The sequence below is a fragment of the Macaca nemestrina genome, chromosome 2, assembly GCF_043159975.1.
Source record: "Macaca nemestrina isolate mMacNem1 chromosome 2, mMacNem.hap1, whole genome shotgun sequence".
Classification (NCBI taxonomy): Eukaryota; Metazoa; Chordata; class Mammalia; order Primates; family Cercopithecidae; genus Macaca; species Macaca nemestrina.
In genome coordinates this window covers 117,063,054-117,089,622 of record NC_092126.1, presented here as the reverse complement: position 1 = coordinate 117,089,622, position 26,569 = coordinate 117,063,054, and the positions used below count along the sequence as shown (strand labels likewise).

Here is a 26,569-nt window from a genome sequence, read left to right as displayed (position 1 = left end):
AAAGATAGATTTTTATTTACCTTTAAGCGGAAGCGACAAGCACATACCATGTAATCTATTCTAATACTGGATCCTCTGCTTCCTGACACTCCACTCCAGATGCTTCGCAGATGAACTGGCTTCCCTACATCCATTTGGGGAGGGGGATCACCTGGGACCCACAGGCGAGGGGAGGCTGTGATTGCTCCTGCCTTCCTGCCTTTACGTCACCAATGCACTCAGGGGAGAGTGCCCAGGCTCAAATTCCAAACTGTCACAGGGCTGCTGTACCAGAGGAGCTGGCAGCAAGGATAATAAAGACATGGCATGCAGCTCTAGGTCTCTACTGGTCCTTGTGTGAACAAGCGTGAACAAGTGCTTTTGGTTCCTCTACCCTTGCCTGGGTGCCTGTGGATACCTACAAACTGGGGTTTACAGAGAGGAAACGGTGCCGGCCTATTGGAGCAATTTGTGTTAGAGAGGAAGCCAGGGGGGACATACAGAGAGATGTACACAGAACAAAGAGACACAGAGAGAGAAAGAGAGACAAGGAGAAAGAGAACGGATGAGGGGCATGAGAAATGCCCCACGGGGGAGCTGGCGTGAGTGGACATCTGCAAACGGTGATCTGGCCCAGTGCTGACAGCCAAGTCTCTTACTAATATGTGTATGAAGAGACATATTGATATTAAAATAAACACATTACATATTTAATTATGCCAACTGCAGTTCATGATTTAGAGGAACAGATGCTTGGAGTAAAAAGAAATAGTGAGCATGTGAATGTGACAGAAGGTAAGAAAAGCAAGCGAGCAAAAGGGGCAGAATGGGGTGGGAAGGGCGTGGGTCACAGAAACCAGTGGGCAGAGAGAGACAGGGACAGAGAAAGCAGGGCCAGGTCCTAGAAAACGCCAGTATATCCATGAGGTTGAGGGGCACACAGAAAGGAGAGGTTCCAGAGGCTGCAGGCACCTAGCTGCCCCCCCAGGCAAGAAGATGCGGAGGTTATGCAGACTCCGTCACTATCCCCTCAGGACATGGAGGGAGACCAGAAGTGGGAGGGACAGAATGGGCACAGGCCCTAATGATGCTCTGGATGTGCAAGGCTAGAAGAGATAAAATTAGATAAGATAAAGCTTAAGCCAGCAATTTGGAAGGAAAAGCAATCAGTTGAATTACAGAAAGGAAAAGCCACACAGGGGAGAGGGGTGGGGAGGCAAGGCCAGCCCAGCCCTCACACTCTACCCACCACGCCACTTCTGGAAGTAACTCAGGTGTCCCTGGGAGCCACACCAAAGGGCTGAGGGCCCCAGGCACTTTCTTTGTGAGCTCAAGTACCTGGAATTACTGTCAAGGGTATCCAAGGAGGCCCTCCCACACAAGAACACAGCCTAGAGATGGGAATGCTGCTCCCGACTTTGAACCCCAGGGTAACTCAGTGGCTTCAGCTCCTCTACTACAGCTGCATACATCTACTACTATCAGTCTTTTTAATGTTCTTCTTCTGAAATGTATTGTCTATATGATGGATTGATCATATTTGTAATTATTAACGATGCTGCTATTATTCCCGTTAAATGCCTAAAAATACAGTACCCATCTCAGTACCCAGCGTATTGAAGGAAATGCCAAATAAGTGTTTGTCAAGTAAATTAAAACTACTTGTAAAAGCCAGGCTGAAAAAAGGAGGCAGTGACACCTAGTAACTATGCCCCAAATCTATCCTTCCCTGTCCAGGAGCGTCAGGCAGCAGCTGCACGTGCTCAGCACCCACGGCCACAGCAGCCGTGGAGGAGGCAGGCTGGGGACCCCAGGGAAGCTGCTTCGGGCCTGTCACAAAGAAGAACGAGTGCGGCGGTCCCTGCACCCTCCGGGAATCCCAGGTCTGCCTACAAGGTCAGAACTGAATGTTACCCACCAGTACTGTTCTATCAGGAAAACAAATCATTTTTATAAAGAAAAACTCTCCCCTGATTCTGACCACACAGGAGAAGACAGAAAAATGAGCTGCAAAGACCATCTGATAGGGAATAACATAACACAAGAGAATACAAAAATCTATCCCAAACTTTTTTGGCCAAAGTCACCCCCATCTGTGTCCTATTTGCCTAATGGCCCTCCTCCCACATACGTGATCTTTAGACGTAGACCCAATGTACTTCTCAAATGGATTTAAGGTGATATACAATAAACAATAAGACTATCAAAATGAAAATGGGGAGGGAATCACATAAAAAGTTAAAAACATAAATTTTAAACCTTGGCCAACCCAGCAACCATAATCAAGCAATAAATTTCGTTCTGAGCTCCTTTGAAGCCAAAAGGGGAAACATGATGGGAAAAACAGATATATTAATAACTTGGAGAGAGATATCTCAGAGCGGGCATGGCTAAGACATCAAAAGAAGTTTGATCTAGCCTAGGTCGAAGCGCAAAATTCTCAGTTTGTATCTCAGCCATCCTTGCCCACTGGCTGTGCAGTTGTGGCCAACATTACAGGAACAAAAACCTCCTCATGACCCCAGGCATGTTCAGTCACGGGTCCAGGAGGCTGACAGAGCACCAGCACCTCCGCTGCCAAGACGTCATGCATCAGGCTTAACGTCACATCGCTGGATAACAAGAGAGCGGGGACTGGAGTCTGAGGTTGCTGTTTTCTGTTAACACACTCACTGCCTCTCTATCCCTCCCAGCTAAAAAAGCATCTACCTCATCAAACTTAAGAGCAATATAAAATCCAACTAATCTAAAGGGTTTTGAAAAAACGTACCAAAAACATAAAAGCAATATACATGCAAAAGCCAACTGAATGATACAATGAAAGTCTCAAATTCTAGCCAATAGGCCACTTTCTTAAAAATCAAGAGACATGATAAAATTCCAGGACCCCCAAAAAGTGCTTAACACTTATCTTTATCCACCTCTTCATTCTCTTCCCCTGTTGTGAAGTGCCCACTTAGTACTTCTCTCCAAATTTTGCTCACGTACCTCCAGATGCAACCTCTTGGGGCCTATTTACTCCTCAGTGAGATAGAAAACAATATCAGCTCTGTGGTGTGATTGTGACTATTGGAGACAACGCCTGGAACAGAGCCGTTGCTCCAGAACTGAGAATAATCGTGTGGTTAAAGTCTCACCTCCAGGCAGCATCCTCTGCACTCCACATTTTCTCTCTCCCTTATTCACTTCCAGATCCCCATGCAGGACACAGAGTAAGATATCCACTGACTTCTTGTGGTCTACTTCCTGGGTGTTGTTTCAATGGGCTTTGTTATAACAGGACTAAGTCTTCTGTGAATACAACTTGGTAAATAGGATGAAATATAACTTTGTGACAATTCAGCAGAGATAGACACAAAAACCTGGGCCTGATGACACTCACCTCCCCTTGGCTATAAACATTACCCTACCTGTAATGTCAGTAATCCTTTGGGGGAACACTTACTGAGCATCTATGATATGCAAAGACCAAAGACCAAGGGGACCCCTGGTGTCCAGCAAGTGCACACCTTTTATTAGCTACCTGCCACCTGCCGGGCATGCAACACACATTGTCTCAAATTCTAACCACCCTGCAAGGCAAGCTTCCTTGTTCTTTTAAGAAAAAAAGAGTAGACCAGCAACATTGATTTGCTCAAGATTACACAGCCTGGAATCTTGTCCTGGGCATGTCTGACTCTGATAGCAATACCCTCAAAGAAAATGTCAGAGAAGCCTCAATAAGAAGAAAGCTGAGATACAGAAACCAAAAGGAGAAGGTAATTCAGAAATTCAAACAGAGTGGGTGTGATGGGAAGAATTCATTAATAAGAAGATACCTCTGTAGAAAAATCTTACCAGACAGTCTGGAAGTGAAAGAAACAGCCAATAATCCAGGGAGGTCAAGCCAGAGAAATCAAGCCCCCAAATCATTTAACTTTGTTTCTTTTAGCCTAAATTATCTGCTCTGACACTTTATAACATAAATGTTCTGGCTGTTGCAAACACTTCACTTCCCATTGTGTGGTTTAAAGACATGTTTTTACTCCTATCTCCAAATACCCAAAATCTACGTGAGAATGTCATGGTTTTTTTAAGTCTCTATTCTCTATCACTTTTCTAAAAATCAGAGTTAGACTATATCTGCTAACGTAAACCTTGTCTTCTCAATGACGATTCCAAACACATTATTCTTAAGGGTATACTAAACCATACACATGCACACAATAGACCCTAAAGCAAAGAAACACAGGGAGCTTGAGTAGTTAGTTAGGGAAGGCTTCCTGAAGGAGGCCAGACTTGATATGTCTACAAAAATGAGGAGGAGGCTGGACACAGTGGCCAATGCCTATAATCCCAGTGGGAGGCCGAGGCAGGAGGACTGCTTGAGGCCAGGAGTTCAAGACCAGCCTAAGCAACATACTGAGACCGCCACTTCTACAAAAAAAAACTTTAAAAATTAGCTGGGCATGGTGGGACTCTCATAGTCCCAGCTACTCGGGAGGTTGGGGTAGGAGGATTGCTTGAGCCCAGGAGTCAAGGCTGCAGTGAGCAGTGATTGTGCCACTGCACTCTACTCCAGCCCGGGCAACAGAGCAAGACCTTGTCTCAAAAAAAAAAAAAAAAAGGAGGATGTGCATGGGTACAGAGCAAGTGTGGGGGACATTTCATGCTGGGGAACATTTAAGGCAAATGGTCCCCAAGACCTTTTTGATAAGGATACTCCAGAGAAACAAATGATACTGTTACAGGAGGCAGCACTGAGGCAGGGCGGGTGGCATTGGAGAACATGCACACCACCCCACGGGCACCGTGCAATACCACCCACCACCCATGGAAGTGGTGACAACAGTAGGGAGGGGAAGCCTGTGCAGAGGTCGCCAGATGCTTCAAGCAGTGGTATAGGTCCCTGCTTATAGGTGCCAGGCTCGGCCCACAACGCACCCACCTTCCTTGGACTCTTGGAAAGAAAATAGTGGAGGTCTTTCTAAATCATGTGAGACAATAACTCCCCCAGAGGTGCCATCCTCTAGATTCCAGGGGATAAAGACGAGCACAAGAAGTACTGCTGAGCACTTTGTGTGGGATGTGTGTCTAAACACGACAATCTGAAGACAGAGGTGTAGAAATTGGCAAGTTTCCTAAAGCATGACAACACACACCCAAAACTCTTCCATGATTCCCTTTTTCCCTGTATTTTTCCTGGATGCACCATCACTATGGGAACCAGGATGGTTACTCCCAATTCCCCGTCACCCACTGTTTATTTAATAAACGATTTCTACTTTACCAAAATTGATGCTTTGTTTTCTTCTAATTCCGTTCTATACTTTACCTCTGCTCTGAGTTACACTGAATTTATAACCCTTCTTTTAAACAGAAGTATGGCTAAACCAAACCACAGCAGTATCAGCAACCAACAATGCCACTGTATGATTTAAAAAACATTCTTATCTGAGGCCAGGTAGCCAAATTTATGCAAAATAACTCAACAGATGCCAGTCAGTACCAGCTGACTCATGAATTTAAGCTCTTATTTGGAAGAAATACAACCCAAAGAGGGGAGAAAGGGAAAAAATGAGTTTCATATTAACATACAATAAAAGCTTATTAACTGATAACTCCATAAATTATGAGTGGCAATCAGATAGATAATTCATTCCCTCAGTGATAAAAGAAATTTTGCTAATAAAATACAAGTGCAATTTTAGCATAAGGAATGTTATGAGTTGCTCAATCCACTTAAAGTATTTCCCAGCCTCTCTGATGCACTGCTTCATACACAACAGTTATGCCATTTCATAGATACCTCATGTTACTAAGCAGAGACTCTTGGCTGATCATTAAAATAACTCTAACTCTTTACCTAACAGTCATCACTCTACACACTTAAAGAAAACTAGACTTCTGCTGCTGTTCATGACAGAGCAACTGATACCACACTTTTTCTCACATTATGAGTCCAGCACAACCCAGACACCAAAACCAGACAGAGACATTACAAAGAAAATGTACAGATCTGATATCCCTCAAGAACATACATGTAAAAAGCCTACACCGAAATACTAGAAAATCAAATCCCTCAATATATAAAAAGGATAATATATCAGGACCAAGTGAGGTGTGTCCTGGGAATGCAAAATTGGTTTAACATTCAAAATTCAATGGAATTTACCACAATAAAATAAAGGAGAAAAATCATGATTATCTCAATACATACAGAAAAGACATTTGACAAAATTCAACACCCTTTCATAACAAAAACTCCCAGGAAAATAGAAACAGAAGGAAACCTCCTCAATCAATAAAGGACACCTATGCAGAACCTCCAATTAACATTGTACTCAATGATGAAAGAATAAACACTTTCTGAGTTCAAGAAGAAGGCAAGGATGTCTACACTCTTACCATTTCTATTCTATACTGTATGGAAGGTGTTAGCCAATGTTATAAGGCAAGAAAAATACATACATATACACATAAATAAGCATTAGAATGGAAGAAATAAAACTGTCTTTATTCACCAAATAATTGTGTTCATAGAAAATTCTAAAGAATCTTCAAAAACTACTGGAAGTAATAAGTAAATGTGACAAGGTGGCATGTACAAGGCAACATATACAAAAATCAAGCATGTTTCCATATACTAGTAATAAACAACTAGTAGATTCTTTTTAAAATTCTATTTGCAATAAAATCAAAAATAATATAAAAATTAGGGAAAAATAAAATACATGTAAGACCTCTACACTAATAACATTGCTGAGAAAAATTAGAGAAGATCTAAAGAGATACATCATACTTAGTGATTGGAAAACTCATTATTAAGCTATCCTTCTCCCCAAATTGACCTATAGATTCAACATCATCTCAATCAAAACCCCAGGAGGCTGTTTTGTAGAAATTGACAAGTTAATTCTAAAATTGAGATAGAAATGCAAAGGACCTAGAATAGCCAATACAATCTTATAGTGAGGGGTAGAGAACAAAAATTGGAGAACTTATATATTCCAATGTTATGACTTAAAGCATCAGTAATAATAACAGTGCAGCAAATCACGTAAAGACAAATGTGTCAATGGAACAGAACAGAGACCCTAGAAACAGAACCAAATTTATGTGATCCATTGATTTTCAATAACGGTACCAAAGCAATTCAATGAGGACAGGAAAGCATTTTCAACATATGTTTCTGGAGCAACTGGATACCCACAGGGGAGGTGGGTGGAATTAACCTCTTAACCTCAACCTCATACCATAGAAAAGAAATTAATTTGAAATGGACCACAGACCTAAATGTAAAGGCTAACATCATATAAAGCTTCTACAAAAAAAAAAAAAAAAAGGGTAAGAAAATATGTTTGCAATCTTTCTTAGGACCCAGGTAATATTGACCATAAAAGAAAAATCAAAATTTGACTTCAATATTAAAAGTAATAAAACTAGATTTCTCTCCAACATTCTATAATTCAAACTCGTTTTTCCTTTTAATTGGTATGAGTTAGTATTATCTAGCTGGGTATATCTTAGAATGATTCCAGAAGTTCTAATGAGAGTCTACACTCATGGACAGATCATGTACAATGCTTTTGACTAATCTGGTCTACATTTTCAAATGTCTTGAAATAGAATGCTATCCAAAAGACCTATAAAAATACTAATAATGCTCTAACAATAGTCTATGGGCTACTGGGCACACTCCATTTATCTCAAATAATTAATGCCATAATTACCATCCAGTACTGTAAATACTACCAGCGCACAAAGCTTTAAGGAGGGGTGTGGATAGGAAGAAATGGGCCACGTGTTAACAGACCAAGAACTGAGGGTCTAGCTGTCATTCATAGCGGCCCAACCTCCCTGAGAAGTCTTTACCTTTTCCAGGACTAACAACTTAAACTTCAACTAGGTAAGCTTTTCAGGTTCTAACTGGAAAGCTACTGACCATAACTTTGAAATGTTGTAAACTTGACTTAATGCTATTTCATACAACATAAACTAAGGTCATTTGCTTTAATGGCAGGAAAGGTTTGCGAATACAATCCTAATAAATCAAGCCAATGAACAAAGTGAAAAGATGATCTTATTTTTCACTATAGGAACTCAAGGCTTCTTATTTTGATGAGATATCCAATGTAGTTCTCCAGTCAAATCCATCAGAAAGGCAAATCCACACTGGAGTAGCAGAATGCTCCAACAGACATGGGATATCTGAGAAGATTCTGGCAATAGGCCTTGCCCTGCAACTTTCCAGCCACTATGCCCTTGGGTAAGTCATTTGATCTCTTTAAGTCCTAAGTTTCCTGATCTATAAAACAGGAATTGTGATACCTGCTTTGTTTCATCATAGATTGTTCTCGGATTGAATGAGAGAATGGACACGAAAGTACTCGGTGAATGATGAAGCGCTATACGTTCTGTGAGGGCTATAATGTTTGAGAGCTTTCTAACATGTTACCCTCAATGAAGATGCAGTTCTCAAAATCTAAATGTGGGTGGGCAGTGGAGGAAAGATTTTCCTAGATTTATAGAATGCGAACATTAAAACTTTAAAGAGCTTCTCTGGCAATACGCCCTGCTCATCTGACAAATTAGGAGATAATGACAATAGCCGCTTCTTATGCACGGTGTGCTATGTTCCAGGTGCCATGCCTTACTCAAATCACTTCATTTACTTCTCATAGCAACTCTGAGGGGTTACTATTTCACAGATGAGGAATCCAGGCTCAGTGACAAAGTCAAGATGTACAAATGGGGGGAGAAAAGTTGGTACAATTCTCCACTCTTCTATACAAAACCTCAGAAAGATTAAGACATGTTTATCTGGATAATGTAGCCAACTGGAGGGCGTGCCATTGCACCAGCTATCCTTACTCACTATGTGTTTGAAAAACCTCAAATAGTAATCACCATGAAGGTCAGGGTCAAGGTCCCAATGCTTACCTGAAATGTTTTCCACCCCACCTCTAGGAAGGACGATGTTCTCAGGGAAGACAAGATTTGGTGTCTAAACCCACAGTGCAGCTAAAACCACATGGTAACAAGATGCTGTAACTCATACAGGAATAAATTCTGACTTAAGGCTATATCAGGTGGGAATACAGCCCCAAGTTCAGGCTGTCCTGACAATGGGTCAGTTCAGAGTTCAAGCCCACATCATGACCTTTCTCCAATAACCAAAACTTGACTCTCTTTCCATTCTTAGCCCAGGAACTCAGGGTAGAGTTGGCTCCTCCCCAGGTCAAGGGGTGACGCACAAGACCTGGCCCCACGTCAGCAGTGCTGCACGTGTCCCTGGCCTTGCAACTGGTTCTGGATGTGCGCGTGACCCAATCTGAGACAATGGGAAGAAACAAGACTCCATCTGGAAGGACTGGGACAAAGACTCTCACACTCTCTTTTGCTGGAAGGTGGAAAGGCGTAGGCCTAGAAACTGTTGGCAGTCATCCTGCAATTACAAGGGGAGGTCGTGTCTGAGAATTCTTGAGAATGGAATCAACACACAGGAAGTGGAGCCAGGCTGGAGAGAGAGAAACCAGATCCTGGTGACATCATTTGAGCCCCTGAGCTGACTCCAGTTTATCCCTGGACTGGCCAGCAATGTGAGCCAATAAATTCCTCTTTGGCTTAATCTAGTCTGTGCTGGGTTTGGGCTCACTACCTGGGACCAGAGGAGCCCTAAAACACAAGCTCAAGGCCATCTATCCCCAGCTGAACTGTGAGCTTCTTGAGGTCAGGAAGGACTCCCGACTCCCTCAGTTAACGTTCAGAAAATTGGGCTGATCCTTGGCACATCCTGAGAGCTCCAAATATATGGGAATTAAATAGGTCACCTTCAGACTTTGCAAAGCAAAACCTACACCCAAAGCAGAAAATAACAAAAACCTGCAAAGCCCCATATTGATCACGGAATCATTAGTTCTAGCTTATTCCCACTGTACTGCCCACCTCCCCCTACTGCAAAGCTACCAGGTTTGACATGCTACTACCTACTCTTCACCGCTGGGTCTTCTCCTCCTTAGTAAAATAGCTCTGGAAGACAACAGGAATGAGTTCATGTCCTGATCTAGCCCTTTATTTCATATTTAAAAAATGGAGGTAACACTTAATATTTTTCAAGCTATCAATAATACACAGAAATCACTTATTACAGGGATTGTGCTCATTCACAACACCAGGAGTTTTACTTCTGCTGCTCCTAAGAGCTAAGCAATAACTATGAGTTAAAGGCAAGTGAGACTTCACTACATAATCTACCTAGGTAGAGGGAACAAGAGCCAAGCCCTAAATATTCAGCCCAGAGTCCTTGCCAACTCCAGCAAGGATAAGACAAACACCAATCTCTCCTCTATTGCCTACAAAAGCTTTCAGAAACTTTTTCCCCAAATAAAATGCTAAACAGAACCTCAAACACACATACATGAAGATACATGAAGGAGGGAGCGAGGCAGGAGGCTGCTGTGTGGGCAGCACGAGTGGGAGGGCACAGGTCCACTCTCCCGGGCCTCTCCCCACTGCTCAAGGCCACTGCAGAGCCTTCAAAGGACCTAGCGGCCTGCCCCTGTGTCGTTTCATTGCTTCTCAGAAGATTTCAAAATCCAAAAATAAGCAAATTAATATATGGTTGAAATTCATGGCTCAAGTGAGTGAGTGTTCAAAACCATTTCCATTTTCTTTCCTTGGCTGAAAAGGCCAGACATCCACAGGCTATTTGAAAAAGAAAACAAAGGCAATGATCCAAGAAATTCAGCCTGAAAACTTACTCTGCTCTAACCAAAGCAACTTAGGCCATGGTAAAAGCTGGACAAGAAATTAATTAAAATGAACCCCAAAAGAGGCTTCAAAGGCCAGGTGCACATGTACCCTGACCTATGTCACATCCCTGCTCCATCCTCTCATCCCTAGAGCCCTGTTCTACTAACTTAAAAGTGCACCAGCTGAGCCTAGGACATTTTCAACCTGTTTTTAAGATTTTCATGCAAACCTTTTGTAAACTGCATTTCTGGTGCTAAACCGATGCTTAAATGTATCTTGTAGTTTTGTGTGTTGGCACAGTAGTCATTAAGCTTGTCTTTGAAAAGAACTGTTTTCCACCTCTAAAGAAGAGAACAAAAAAGTTCCACTATTAAATAAGATATTCTGTGTTTATGGCACGGAATTCCTTCCACAATTCCGTGCTTGCCCTCTCCCTGCTCTGGGAATCCTTCCCAGGATGTCCTGTTGGGCTCCATCCACCCACTGCCCAATTCAGGAAAAAGTAACCCTTACATTCTCAGCACAAACCTGACTGTTCTCCGCTCTTATCAAGTTCAAAGGCAAAATGGGCACCTTCCCCCCACCTCCCCTCTGCCATGGACAGAAGAATGATTCCATTTCCTCAGGTCACTATTTCTAAATTGGAATTGATAAGGTTTCAGGACCATAAGGAAAAGGGACCTCATACCTGAGAAACCCGGCAAAAGGGAGTTCTCCTAAAAATGAGAATTTTACAGCTATTCACCAAATGAATACTCTGCACCAGTCCCTGAGTAGTGATAAGAGACAACACTGTCCTTGCCCTCAAGGCTCTCAGAGTCTGGTAGAGGAGGCTGACCTGAAAAATAACAGGTCTCTTTGTTTCTGAATGCTTTCTTTAAAGTCAAGGACAGTCCTCCCTGCAAAAAACAGATTACAGAGATAGGCTGGAGATAAGAAAAAGAAACGAGAACCCCGGTGATCTTGCCGTAATTGAAAGGTTTCTTAATACCTTCTAATTATGAGAGTGGCAAAGGGGGGCCTGAAGGCAGGACTGAGTGCCTAATGTGGGTTAAATAAATTAAAATCTAAGCCTGGGCAATGTCTCCGAGAAGTTGCTTTGCTTGCTTGTGTGTATGAAGTACCTGTCCTTGTGTAAATGAAGACATACAACACGCACTTGGAATGTGCCTATGGCAAAGAGCCAGAGGCCCTGGATGCCAGTCTCAGTTGTGCCACCGGGAATTTGCTATGATTCTGGGTCAATCCTTTCTCCTGCCTGAGATAGTCCCCAGACTCATTTCTGGTCTATAATATCCTAGCTTGGTCTAAATCACAGTGTCTCCCTTCACTAAGATGTGGTAAAACATCCTTTTACATAGAACGCTTTTGAGATTTTTTCCATAGCCCGTTGACCTTGGATCGATGGTTCAGATGACCCTCAAAGTTACAGGCACCTGCAGTAAAGGGAACCTCCACACAGGGCACCCAGCAGGACTACACCCGTCTCCCTCATGTCACTGTCTCAGAACACCCCGTGTTCTAGCTCCTGCCTCTTGCCCCAATTCACTCAGCATTTTGCAAATTCTTGGAACTGACTGCCTCTAAAAGGAAGTACCCACCCAAAAGGCCATCAACCAATGCAGCCAAAAGAACTAAACTCGAGAGTACTCCAACTTCCATCACGGTAAGTGAAATGAGCCAGGCACAGAAAGACAAATATCGCATGTTCTCACTCTTATGTAGGAACTAAAAAAGCTGATCTCATGGAGATAGAGAGTAGAATAATAGTTACCAGAGGCTGAGACGAGGGGGTGGAGGGGGATGAAGAGAGGTTGCCAATGGGTACAAACATACAGTTAGATAGAAGAAATAAGCGCTAGTGTTTGATAGCACAGTAGGGTGACTAATAGTTAATAATTTATTGTATATTTCAGAATAGATGATTTGAAACGTTCCCAACACAAAGAAATAGTGTTTGAGGTGGTGGATACCCTAATTACCCCGTATGATCATTACACCTTATAGGCATGAATCAAAATAGCACATGTACCCCATAAATATGTACAATTATTACATATCAATAAAATTTCTGATAAAAAGTTCTTCAACATCTTCCCCTAGTCCAAAGCGCAGATCAGTTCATCCACTCATTCAGCATTCACTTTTAGGAGCTAACCTCTCCAAGAAAGAACACACTTCTTGCAAGCATCTTTCAGCTCTATTTTTGCAAGTCACACCTATTGGCTGAGATAAGGAAAGGCACTGGCGTTTATACTGGCAACCACATCCAAAAACTATGCAGAAGAAGTGTCTCCGCCGGCAGGGCCCACAGACCATCTAGTCTAGGTAGGGGGCTTGCTAGGAAGCCCAGAGGCAACTACATAAATAATAAGCCTGAGCAGCTGGTAGATGAAGGACCCACAGAAGACAGATCACAGCTGTGTGTCCAGGGCACCACTGGGTCAGGAGTGGACAGAATGCCAGTGGGTACAGCCAGTGCTGCCCAACAGGACTGGCTGCAATCATGGAAACAACCCGTATGTCTTCTAATATGGTGGCCATATATAAATAAGGAACAATGGAAATGTGGCTTTTTTTTCCAGCATCTCACTCTGTCACTCAGGCAAGAGTGCAGCGGCATGATCACAAAGCACTGCAACTTTGAACTCCAGGGCTCAAGTGATCCTCCCACCTCAGCCTCCTGGGTAGCTAGCTAGGACTACAAGCACACACCACCATGCCTGGCTAATTGCTTTTCTTTTTCTTTTTTTTTTTTTTTTTTTTTGGTAGAGATGGGGTCTCACTATGTTTCCCAGGCTGTTCTCCAACTCATGGCCTCAAGCAACCCTGCCTCAGCCTCTCAAAATGCTGGAATTATGGGCATAAGTCACAATGCTTAGCCAAAATGTAGCTTTATGACTGAGAAACAATCTTAAATTTCATTTAATTTTAATTAGTTTAAGTTCTTATAATGATATGTGGCCAGTGACTACCATTTTGGACAGTGTGGCCCCAGGCTATATAATGTACCTTCTGGAAGAAAGGACCAAATTTCTAACATGACTCTTCCTTATTGAAAAACAAATGAACTAAGGGAAGGTGCCACAGGTCTCATAAGCAGAGCAGAGTGTGACGTCTGTGTGCTTCAAGGGACATGAGACGTCTGTGTGACGTCTGTGTGCTTCAGAGCCTACCAATTATCTTTCCCTACATATATGCCCAAACCTTTCGACCCTCAGAGACAGTGGGGTGGAAACTGAGGATGTCCCAAGGTGAAAGTCCAGAGACTTACGCTCCAGCCCTGGTTTTTTGGGTCTGTGACCCTCAGCAAGGCCCTTCCTCTCTGACCACAGTGCCTCCCATCACTCAGACAAGGGAGTTGGAACAGGCAACCTTGAAGACTCAATTCAGCTATGGCCTTCTAACAATGTACATTACACATCATCCAAAGTAAAAATTTTTGTGCTTGAAGGATACCATCAAGAAATGGAAGAGGCCAGCAGTGAGTAGCTCATGCCTGGAATGCCAATGCTTTAGGAAACTGAGGCAGGGAATTGCTTGAGGCCAGGATTTCAAGACCAGTTTGGGCAACATAGCAGGACCCCCATCTCTACAAAAATTTTTAAAAATTAGCACAGGTTGGGTGGCACACACCTGTAATCCTAGCTACTCAGGAAGCTGAGGCAGGAGGATTGCTTGCGCCCAGGAGTTCAAAGTTGCAGTGAGCTATGATCATACCACTGCACTCCAGTCTGACAAGCAGGGCAAAAGCCTGAAGAAAGAAAGAAAGAAACAGAGAAAGAGAGAAAGAGAGAGACAGGAAAAAAATGAAAGGAAAGGAAAGGAAGAAAAGAGAGAGAGAGGGAGGGAGGGAGGCAAGGCAAGGCAGGCAGGAAGGCAGGAAGGCAGGAAGGCAGGAAAATGTTTGCAAATCATACATCCAAAAAGGAACTGGTATACAGAATATATAAATAAGTCTTATAAACCATAATTTTTTTTTTTTGAGATTGAGTCTCACTCTGTTACCCAGGCTGGAGTGCAGTGGCGTGATCTAGGCTCACTGCAACCTCTGCCTCCCGGGTTCAAGTGATTCTCCGACCTCAGCCTCCCAAGTCATGGGGACTACAGGCATCTGCCACCACGTCTGGCTATTTTTTGTATTTTTAGTAGAGATGGGTTTCACCACACTGGCCAGGCTGGTCTCAAACCCCTGGCCTCAGGTAATCAACCCGCCTTGGCCTCCCAAAGTGCTGGGATTACAAGTATGAGCCACCATGCCCTGCCACAAACTAATAATTTTAAAAATTCAATTTAAAAAGGAGCAAAGGATTTGAATATATCCTCCTCCAAAGAAGCTATACAAATGGCTAAAAAGCACATGAAAAGATGCTCACTATCACTAGTCATCAGGGAAATGCAAATCAAAACTACAATGAGATACCACTTCATATGCACTATGATGGCTACAATTAAAAAGATAGACAATAACAAGTGTTAGCAAAGACGTACAGAAATGGGAACCTCCATGTGTTGCTGGTGGTAATGTAAAATGGTGCAGCTGCTTTGGCAAACAGCTTGGCAGTACCTCAAAATGTGAAAGTTACCATATGACCTAGCAGTTCCACTCCCAGGAAGATAGCCAAGAGAACTGAAAACTTAAGTTCACAAAAAACTTGCACGTGAACGCTCGCAGCAACATTATTCACAATAGCCAAAAAGGGGAAACCACTCAAATGTTCATCAGTTGATGAAGAGATAAATAAATGTGGTATGTCCATATAATGGAAGATTATTCTACCATAAAAAGGAATGAAGTGGTCAGGCGCGGTGGCTCACGCCTGTAATCCCAGCACTTTGGGAGGTCAAGGCAGGTGGATCACGAGATCAAGACCATCCTGGCCAACATGGGGAAACCCCATCTCTACTAAAAATACAAAAAACAAAATTAGCCAGGCGTGGTGGTGGGCATCTGTAGTCCCAGCTGCTCAGGAGGCTGAGGCAGAAGAATGGCGTGAACCTGGGACGTGGAGCTTACAGTGAGCAAAGATCGCACCACTGCACTCCAGCCTGGGAGACAGAGCAAGACTCCGCAAAAAAACAAAACAAACAAACAAAAACAACCACCAAAGAAATGAAGTAGTGATACACACTACAATATGGATCAACCTTGAAAACATTATGCTAAGCCAGGCTAAAAGGCCGCACATTGTATGAACCCATTTATATGAAATATTCAGAATAGGTAAATCCACAGACAGAAAGCAGATTAGCAGTTGCCTAGGGCTGGGGCTGGGGAGGGGGAATAGAATGGAAAATGGGGTGACAGCTAATAGGTATGGGGTTTCTTTGGGTGATGAAAATGTTCTAAAGTTGATTTTGATGATGGTTGCTTAATGGTGAATATAGTAAAAAAAAAAAAAACACTGAATTGTATGATTTAAATTAGTTAAGTATAGGGTGTGTGAATTATATCTCAATCTCAACAAGGCTTCTTTTAAAAAGTATGAACATGCCATGATACTACTACTTACTGGAAACCAATTAATTCTGTTATTTTTTGCCCGGTCCCAACGCCAGGTGCCAGTGACCAGTGTTGATTATCCGATCCTGGCTGCAGAACATTGACTCAGGTCACAGATGCTTCAATTATAAGCAAGAGGCCTCTTTCCACAAGGCTTTGTCGTCTTGCACAGCTTCACACAGCAAGGATGAAGCTCCCTCTGCTACAGATAAGATTAAATTGTCCAACTTTCCTGGTATCAAAAATGCATTTTTTAAACAGGCAAGAAAAAAAAAAGCAGTAACTTACGCATTCTTCTGAGTCAAGCTCGAGACGCCCTGCTGGCAAGTGAAGTAATTCTGTCTACTTCTGTAAATAACCTGAACGACAGCTGTGAATGCTACGATGATATCAGTTCCCAAGGACCCTTAAACCCTAGCAAGCGTCAGGCACGTAGCATCACAATGCAGAACCCTAGAACCGAGTCCTGAGGTAACAGGAAAATGTGCCTCGCCTGGGAATGAGGAAGGCGTTTAAAAATCAGGCATTGGCCGGGAGCAAAACATCTCACTTTCCCATTTTCCTGGGGCCAAAGGCTAAGGAGAAAAGGTGAAGGAATTCTTGGCACAAGGAGAAAGTCAGGCCAGACAAGACAGCAGACTTAGAGAAGTGTGGATGCAAAGTGGTAAGGCTGTTTGTTTGATAAACACATCAGAATTGTGTAAATATGTGTTCCTCCAAAGTAGTAAGCTTGGGAAACGGACGTGTAATTCTGATAATATTGCCATTCCTCAGAGTGTTTTCAAAAATGTCAGCGTAAGACCTTCTTCAGAGCCCATGACACATTGCACTCAAGATTCTCAAAGATAAGAAAACTTGGTTCTTTGAAGATAGATTTGATTTTCTTACAAATACTCAAGAGTTTCTTCAAGAAAAGACTGGGGAGTAAGGTCAGTGGCAACAGGATCCCATTTTTAGCCACAGGCAAAGCAAAATGAAAAGCAGAAACTGGCTCTGAAGACAAGTGTTGCAACATCTTTGGGAAGAGGTTGCAGCCCTATAACTACTACTTTGATGGGAGCCCTGTGTTTGGGTTGTGCGAGTTCTGATATCTTCATGAAGCAATCACAGTCTCTACCTCCAGCACTCTGTTCCTGCATTGGAAAGAGAGACCACTGGACACCTATTAAGAAAACAGGCAAAGCAATCCAAACAACCTCAGGGTGCCTGGTACACAGTGATGCTTCATTAAATGGTCTATTACTTACCAAACATCTCATGCCAGGAGCTGTAGAGGATTCAAGAGAAACGGGACACTGGGTCCCTGCCCACAAGGAGTTCACATTCTTATTAGAAATAGTAGGAAAACAGCATAAGATCAAACACAAGCAAGTCTGCGGTTCAGATGGCAGGGCTGCTTCCACCCCAGGGGGCTCGTCCCCTCAGTTCTACAGAGAACACACCAGCTGATTCCAGCTCCCCAGCTTCAGCACCCAACGCGCAAAGCCACGGTGCACAGAAAGCAGTCAAGACCCACATATTAGAACTCCGGCCTCAGGTGGCTACCCAGCTAGTGGTGTGACCAGATCCATTACTGCAGTTATTCATCAGACAAAACAAAGACAGATTTAGGAAGAGGATGAAGATGTGAAATTAACTCACATATTAAGCTCACACTTAAAACTAGGAAATATCATTTGCTTGCCTAGAGGGCTGGCTGGGTTACAGGCCTATCCATTACGAGGCAAGAACCATTTGCAGTTTGCATTTCACAAGCACAGTAAACTCTACCAATCCTCAAGGAGCTCAAGGAAGAGTCAGGAAACTGGCCTTTGAAAATCGTGATGCATGGCCGGGCACAGTGGCTCAGGCCTGTAATCCCAGCACGTTGGGAGGCTGAAGTGGGTGGATCACGAGGTCAGGAGTTCGAGACCAGCCTGGCCAATATGGTGAAACCCCGTCTCTACTAAAAATACAAAAATTAGCCAGGTGTGGTGGCACCCGCCTGTAGCCCCAGCTACTCGGGAGGCTGAGGCAGAAGAATCGCTTGAACCCAGGAGGTGGAGGGTGCAGTGAGCCAAGATACTGCCACTGTACTCCAGCCTGGGTGACAGAGTGAGACTCCATCTCAAAAAAAAAAAAGAAAGAAAAGAAAATGGTGATGTGGCTCCTGACTGGAGGGTACGGAAAGAGGGAGGGTCCTGTCAAGCTCTGGCCTGGTTGGCTCTTTCAATCCCTCTCTACCACCCCCTTTCTGCAACTTCAACCTCTTCCCAAACACAATCACCAGAGCAGTGCTGGTGGGTGTGATGCTTCTGTGTAGGGCCCAGATGTGGCACTGGCATCATGGAGTGGAATTAGGATTCAGGGCCTTGCAGTGAGGCATTAGAAGGCAAGATGAGGCCAAGTCCTCTCCTCGAGGCCCTCTCGAAACAGACAGCCATAAGGATGATGCCGCCCATGTGGATATAGCTTCGTACATTATAAAACGCTTTCACATAGATCCCATTTAAATTTTTACCTCCTGCTTTATGACCAATGAAGAAAGTGTGGGTTACACAGAAATAAAGTTATAGAGCAGGGACTCAAAGCCAGGCCACTTGACTCCAAATTCAGCATTCTCTCCACGACATCCCTCACACTCAGTGCTGGGCACACCACTGGAACAGTGAAGAAAGTGACTACAGACCTCATTTGTCATCTTATGGGTTTATTCCCTCAGCAAAGAGTAATTTAGTTAACTCCTCCTAGCTTCATCTGCCTCACCTGCAAAATGGGGATGCTAGTAATTACCGTATGGCTTGTCGTCCAGACAGGCAACACAGATAAAATGCTGGGCCTGGTACCTGCAATCAAAAGGTGCAGGCCCCAAGACACAGGCCCTACTAGTTCACTGCGCAGAGGGGAACACACTTCCATGAAGCCATCAATGTGGCCACAAACACCAATCCCAGAGTCCTCACACCGTACTTGGTCTTTCTGCTTTCAGTCACAGGGCTCCCTGCTGCTGAAAGTGCTGACCTCAGCATCTCAGCAGGAGGCCTTTCTGCTGCAGCACCACTCACCCAGTGCCCCAACCGGACTTCCACGCAGTGCTATGCTGTGGGTGAGCCCCGAGCTATAAGGAGGAACTAGCCCTTGCTGAGGAAAGGGAGGGGAAGGGGCACGCTCCTCTTCCCAACCTCCATGGACTAGGCCACAATAAGGGGAAAAAATCGTAAGGCAAAGAAAGGCAGTCATCATGGAAGAACACACAGGGATTTAACAGGTGCGCCGTGTGACTGATTCTCAAAACCCTACAGCACTTCAAGGGGGGTATAGGAAAAGATTCCCCCAGTGCTCAGATACTGCCAAACCTTAAACTTCACTGGGAGGTGAGACTCTCTGGAACTATTTTCGACCTGTTAACTAATTACTTCTGGTAAACGAGAGCTCCCTCGCACGTTATTTGTATTGCCTCCTCACAAAGATTCCACGTGAAAAGTGAGATGAGAATTATCATCTCTGTTTTACAGATGAGGAAGCCAGACCAAGGGAGGTGAGATCATTTGTTCAGTCCCAAACCGAGTCAGTCAGCGCCGAACCTAGAACCCAAAGCAAGATCTGTCTTCCTCCAGAGTCTCCACTCTCCTGATAGGATGGAAGACTGGAGAGGCAGCCAGAGCAGGGCAGAGCCTAAACGCCTGAGAAAGTGGGACTTGATGCACAAGGAAATTAACAGGCCAGCATCTGTTGTTCACAGAGCAAAATTACCTTTAATCCTCTCAACAACATGGCTATTAATGCTATGATCCCTATCTTACAGGTGAGAAACCAGAGGTCAGGGACCACATGTCAGAGAAGCAAGCCCATCACCCGGGTACTGAGGAGCCCTAGCTCTGGCAAGCCAGCTCCTATCTGTGAGCCTTGGCCTCTTACCCGAGTGACCTGCAGGGAGGACTCCATGGCATGAGGAACACAGTGTGGCAGAAAGGGCAGGAGAGGGCCACATCTTAATTCTGCTGCTTACTTGCTGTTTGCTCTTGGGCAAGTCATCTGACAGCCCCACACCTTGGCTGCCAGGTGTGTAAAATATCAGCAATGTTCACGAGGCTGCTGTGAGGATAAAAATCAGACCCTATGATGAAGTGCCATATAGGACGCCCCTGACCACGCAGGTGTTAGTGATTGTTACCATGACTCCAAATCTAGGAACTGCACGCCTATCAGGCCGGAATCCCCCTGACATCGTTATGCTCCTTAGCTCCTGCTTTATTTCCTCTTCTCAGCAATGTTTAAGTCAAGAAACTATCAGGGGCTCCCACCTGGGCCAAGCAGAGAACAAGAGACAGCTGGTGGATTTCAAGTCAGCTGAGAAAGTCACATGTAAAGAAACCACCAAGCCTTGTGCGTCGTGTGCTAAGCTTTGAACTTTTTTACCCTGGATCACCATGAAAAGACAGGCTTCAGTCTTCCAGCTGTAGAAGAATCAGATCCTGACCATTCAACTAGCCCCCTCTCTGTCCTTGGTGTTCCCAGGGAAATTAACCATCCTTTATTGTCTAAGTGATGATGGGGTATGGCCAGCAGGCTCATTTTCAGTTCATTTCTTCACCAGATCCACCCCAAAACTCTCCATGACCACTACAGTCTTAGGCTGTTCGGTGGGACAGATGGACTAGCTCAGTCTGGTAAAAACACCTAAAAAAATGGCTTTGGAAATTAAACTCCAATCCAAGCAAACTGTCCAGGAAGCTCTTCTAGCACAGCGGGACGGACCTATCACTGTCCAATCCTCCGCCCAGTCAGCCCTTCACCAGGTGCCCCAGAGCAAGCCGGCTGGGCTTCCCAAGCCTGTTTCTTCACCTACAGCTAAGGCTAACGACACCTACCTCACAGGACGGCTGTGAGGTTGAAGCCCATGTTAAACCTCTGGCTCACAGCATAGTGCTTTCTAGGAGCCACAGCCTGTGATAACACCTTTAGCTATTTTATTTCCTCTTCCTCAGAAAAAGAGCAGATGCAGAAAGGGCTTGACCCAGTCACAGAGCCAGTGAAAGGCAAAGCTGGGACTGAACTCTAACCTGGAAAGTTTCTATGCCAGTCCCAAGACCTTGGTTCCAATCACTAATCAAAAGCATGAATGTGAAGCCTGGCCAGAGAGACCCACCTCCACCTAAGAGGTTCTGCCGTCAGCTCCCTCCGCGGTCTCCACTCTGGCTCCGCCCTTTAGTCACACCCTCCTCTGCTTGGTGTTTAGGCACCATCAGCCTGTGAGCCTGGACTCCCTCTCACGGCCTAGCACTTGAGCGTGGGCGCTTGAGTCAGAAGCCCAGGTGTGAATCCTGGCCCTGCCAATTACCAGGAGCACGGCCTCGTGCAAGCAATAGAACCATTTCTAGCCTTGTTTCCTCACCTGTAAAATGAGGATTTTTAACAGTACCTCCCTCGTGGGTTTATGGTAAAGATTAAACGGGAATTAGAGAAGATTACAGTCATGCATAGCTTAACAACAGGGATACGTCCTGAAATGTGCATTGTAGGCAATTTCATCACTGTGTGAACACGGAGTATACTTACACAGACCTAGATGGTATCGCCTACTACATACCTAGGTTATATGGAATTGCCTATTGCTGCTAGGCCACAAACCTGTAAAGCTTGTGACTGTGCTGAATACGATAGGTAATTATAACACCAGTTGTATCTAAATATACAAAAGGTACAGTAAAAATACTGTATAAAAGCCAAAATACAGTCCACCTGTATAGGGCACTCACCATGAATGGAGCTTGCAGGACTGGAAGTTGCTCTGAGTGAGTCAGTAGTGATGAGTGAATGTGAAAGCCTAGGGTATTACTCTACACTACCATACACTTTATAAATACCATACACTCAGACTACATTGAATTTATTTATTTTTATTTTTTGAGACGGGGTCTCAGTCACCTAGGATGGAATGAAGTGGCACAATCTCAGCTTACTGCAATCTCCATCTCCCAGGCTCCCACCTCAGCCTTCTGAGTAGCTGCGATCACAGGCGTGTGCCACCACACCCAGCTAATTTTTCTGTATTTTTGGTAGAGACGAGGTTTTTGCCAGCTGGTCTTGAACTCCTGAGCTCAAGCAATCGTCCTCCCAAAGTGCTAGGATTACAGGTGTGGGCCACGCCTGGCTACCAAATTTATTTTTAAAATAAAGTAATTGTGCTACAGTGTTACAAAGGCACAATGGCTACAATGTCACTAGGCAATAAGAATTTTTTAGCTCCATTATCATCTTATGGGACCACCCACTTTGATCTTGGCTGATGAACCGAAACATTGTTATTCAGCACAGGACCCTATATAGAAAGCCCACCCAGCTCAGCAATGTCAGCCAATGTCAGCTAGTAACAAAGGCAATAACCACTGTGCCTCCAGTTATGGCCAAAAAGACAGGGCAAGCTAACCACACAAAAACAAGAGAACTGAGAAAAGACCCACTGCATTTGTTAGCCAGCTCTGCTGATTCCCTCCAGCCCTACTACATCCGCTGGCCTGTGCCCTGGCTATTTCCATAAAATAAATGTGGCAATCTATGGCCAGATGATTTCTGCGGGTTGGTATGTATGAAGAAAGCAATAAAGTATTGTATGAAATTAAGCAGGGGAGGGAGAAATGATGGAAACTATCTTTTGGAAGATACGGCAAAAACCGCGATGACTTTTGCACCAACCTAATACTACACAAATAAAATAATTGAAGAGATGATGAAAAGTTGACTCAATGCCCTGCTTGCTTTAAAGAGCTAATCTTTTGTCATCACTGCCCCTGCTGTTCTTAGACCCTGTCCCTTGGTCAGATAGGAGATGCCCAACTTCAACCTGGAGTCATAGTTGTAACTGAGGTGAGTGGGAAGAAAACAGATTGGGAGACAGATGCTCTGCCCCACATCCCCATGCGGTTCGTCTCTCACTGTGTAACCCAGGGCAGGTCATGCTGGTGGGTCTGAAAAAGGAACAGACCCACATGGAGGTTTCTGATGTCCTCTCCAATCCCAACCTCATCGTGTCTGTGTTTCCTCATTCAGGGTCAACCAAAACCAGGCCATCTAACCTACTATTGTCCCACTTGGCTTTAATAACATCCATCAATGGATGTTATTAGCTGATTCACTTGGCCAACCTAAAACATGCCAAAGCTTTCTGTACCCCACCACACTAGTACCAACCCATGGATGTCTAGGGAAAAATTTATTAAACACCTGTCTTTTACCAAATTCTAGCTGGCTGTCTCCACTTCACCACATTCTAATTTAGAATTTTGGATGTTTTAACTTCACTCCCACCACACAAAAATTCTGAAAAGAGCTTTAGAGAGATTCACCATTAATTTATATTTCAATAATTCAGAATTTGTGTAAGCCCAAAGAGAAGTACAATTTTGCATTATCGTGAAAAAAGGACCAAGGGGCTAATTACTGACATAAAAGGGCAGCATTTTACCCATTTAAGCTGCTTTCACACCGTTTAAAAGCAGTCATTTAAATATAAACAGTGTTTCATTATACCCTGTTGTTATCTATTTACTGAAGAATATTCAAGGATTTCTTTTTAAAAATATTGGTCATTTATTTAAATTACATTCGAGTAAAATAATAAAACCACATATCTTTAAAGATGGTTTTACGGGGGCAGGGGAAGATGTTCTTTGCATAAATTCCTGTATTCCTTTGTATTTTGAGTTAAACCAAGTTAGCACAAAGAGGGAATGTGTCTAATGGGACTATATTTTACACGTAATAAATGCTTTAAACGGTACTTTATGAATGATTAAATAATGGCTATGTTAAACTACTCTTTTTTCATCTTCCCAGCTTTCATCCTATACTAATTCATATACTAAAAAAGCAGCATTTTTATAGAAATGAGACGTGCTTTCGTTTTCCTTATACCACAGTTTAATGTCGTGTCCTGACCTTTGAAAACCATGAATGCAGGGACCATCTGCTTGCATAGCATTTCTGACCCCAACAAAAGCACGGCGAAGACGTGGCTCATCGAACCCCAACAATGTACCTTACACAAGGACCTGCACTGGAGATTCCTCCTTGGATGTGCTTCCTAGAAAGTGCCGTTGTGAATGAGTGCCGCTGCTTCCCTTTGTCGAAAGGATAAAAACCCTGTGTGTCAGGATGCGCTCTTTTTTGCCACTGCTGCTGGGAAACCTCAAGGCCAACTCCACGTCCAGGTGTCAGCAATCAGTTCCCCTCGAGCACCTTGGCAAGCAGACTTTGCTTCCATTCCCAATTGCCCCACTTTTCATCAAATTCCATTTTCTAAACCACCTCAGAGATTTCAGAAATAAGAAGGGCACAAACCCTAAACACCATAATAATAGCGAGAGTTTACTGTGTGTGAAAATAAAACAGATAATAAGAACACGGGACATCAGAAACATACCAGATTGGACATTTTTCTTCCCCAACTAACAGGGACATAAAGGCAGTATTTGTCATGAAACCAGACTGTAGCGAGCAAACATTCCAAAACGAAGATTCGGTTTTGTGTTAGGAACTTACTTACCTATTAGCTACCTGGAATGAATATTTCACTCAAAAGAAACAACAGTATCTAAGCACCTGGCACTGAAAGCAAGGGAGAGAAGAATAAGTTTTGGTGCCTTTTATCTGGTCACTGGTGCAAAACAGATTCCAAAAAATCTAGGGCTTAGGTTTGCGGACTTTCTGCTCTAACCGGACGCTCTAGATGCTACTAATATCCCAGAGAGAGGCCAGACCCAACCCCCAAGACTTCCTTTGTACAGCCTAAGATACAGAACACATGAGGTCACTCTGCAGAGTGAAGTGACTGCTGAGGCAGTGAGATGTGGTGTGAGGTAAAAGAGCACAGGCTTAGTGAAGAACGATGTGGCAATAAGCATGGATATTAAAAACGCACATACCCTCCAACCTGGAGAGCTTACTTCTGAGTTGTCATCCCAGACTAATGTTTTCTTGCATGCAGAAAGAAGCACACAAAAGGATATTCAAGGCAGCATGATTTGAAAGAGTAAAAATTTTGGAATTACCCTAAATGTTCATCACAAAGAAAACAATTAAATAAACTGTGGTACATTCATACATGGAATATTTTACATGAACTGCGAAGTTGTTAGATCTCTGCATACAGATATGGGAAGATCTGTAAGGTCGATTGAGTGGGAAAAAGGAAGCCATAGAATGCATGTTCCCACTTATGTTAAATTTAAAATACACAAACTGTATTTATGTTTCAAAATGCACAGGTGACACATACACACACATACATACACGCTATGAAAAACAATTCTATGAAAAACAATTTGGAAGGGTCACACAGAACTATCATTGTAATTTGAAGGAGGTGGGTAGGTAAAGGGGTTTGTTACTTTATCTTTATTTTTGTTTTGTTTTGTTTTGTTTTTTGTGTGTTTTGTTTTTTTTTTTTGTTTTGTTTGGTTTTTTTTTTTTTTTTTTTTTGAGACGGAGTTTTGCTCTTGTTGCCCAGGCTGGAGTGCAATGGCGCAATCTCGGCTCACCGCAACCTCTGCCTCCCGGGTTCAAGCGATTCTCCCGCCTCAGCCTCCCGAGTAGCTGGGATTACAGGCGCGTGCCACCACACCTGGCTGATTTTTGTATTTTTAGTAGAGATGGGGCTTCACCATGTTGGCCAGGCTGGTCTCAAACTCCCGCCTCAGGTGATCTGCCCACCTTGGCCTCCCAAAGTGCTGGGATTACAGGCGTGAGCCACCGCACCCGGCCATCTGTATTGTTTTAATTATTTGAAACAATGTATTTATGTGTTACTTGTATTCATGTGTCAATTTTGAGTGATGATTTATAGTAAGAATGCAAACTATGAAAACAAATCTAGCTGTTCCCCGACCTCACATTGTAGGGTTTCCTTCACGACAAGGCGCAGGGGCCGCAGCAGCAGGCTGGAGGCAGAAACACAGGGCTGCAGTGCTCTGCACAGGAGGTCTCCATCAATATTTGTTGAATAAAGGGGCCTCGATTTCCTTCCTCATAAACATGTGCCTTTATAGCTCTAAAAAAGTATCTGTGAGTCTATGTTATGCAGGAATCCCCAATGGAGACAGGAACAGGAGTCAGAGTCAGCCCTCACAAGATGAGCACGGCAGGGAAAGGGAAGGAGAAAGAGCATGAGCCTCTCGCCTGGCCCCTTTGAATCCCCAGGCAAAGCTAACCTAGGCCACCTCTTCCTGTCTTCCCTGGCTGGGCTCCTGCAGGGCCAGCCAAGGCCAGGCCCCCACCACACTCCCTGAGCAGTCTGCACCTGCCTCCCCACCCTCCCTTGGGTCAGCCCGATTCCCTCCAGCCTCACCTCGCGTTCACGCATTCAGCAATTTCAAC

The 26,569-nt window shown here is 43.9% G+C and overlaps 1 protein-coding gene and 1 long non-coding RNA gene across 22 annotated transcripts in view; one reads left to right on the top strand and one right to left on the bottom strand.

Moving 5' to 3' along the window:
- Positions 1 to 8,184, top strand: part of LOC139361974 (uncharacterized) — a 42,121-nt gene extending 33,937 nt beyond the window's left edge. Inside the window, exons 4-5 of the long non-coding RNA XR_011620082.1 lie at positions 1,717 to 1,875; positions 8,058 to 8,184. This is a non-coding gene — a long non-coding RNA (uncharacterized lncRNA). The remainder of the gene's footprint in view (positions 1 to 1,716; positions 1,876 to 8,057) is intronic.
- LOC105480573 (calcium voltage-gated channel subunit alpha1 D) overlaps positions 1 to 26,569 on the bottom strand; it is a 327,130-nt gene that overhangs the window by 284,790 nt on the left and 15,771 nt on the right. The window contains exon 1 of one of the 21 annotated variants that reach the window (XM_011739663.2): positions 48 to 25,617. The exons of the other annotated variants lie outside the window; for them this stretch is intronic. Coding sequence (XP_011737965.2) covers positions 48 to 134 — 87 coding nt within the window. The 5' untranslated portion in view covers positions 135 to 25,617. Of the gene's footprint in view, positions 1 to 47; positions 25,618 to 26,569 lie in introns of those variants that run through there. 21 annotated transcript variants of the gene reach the window in all.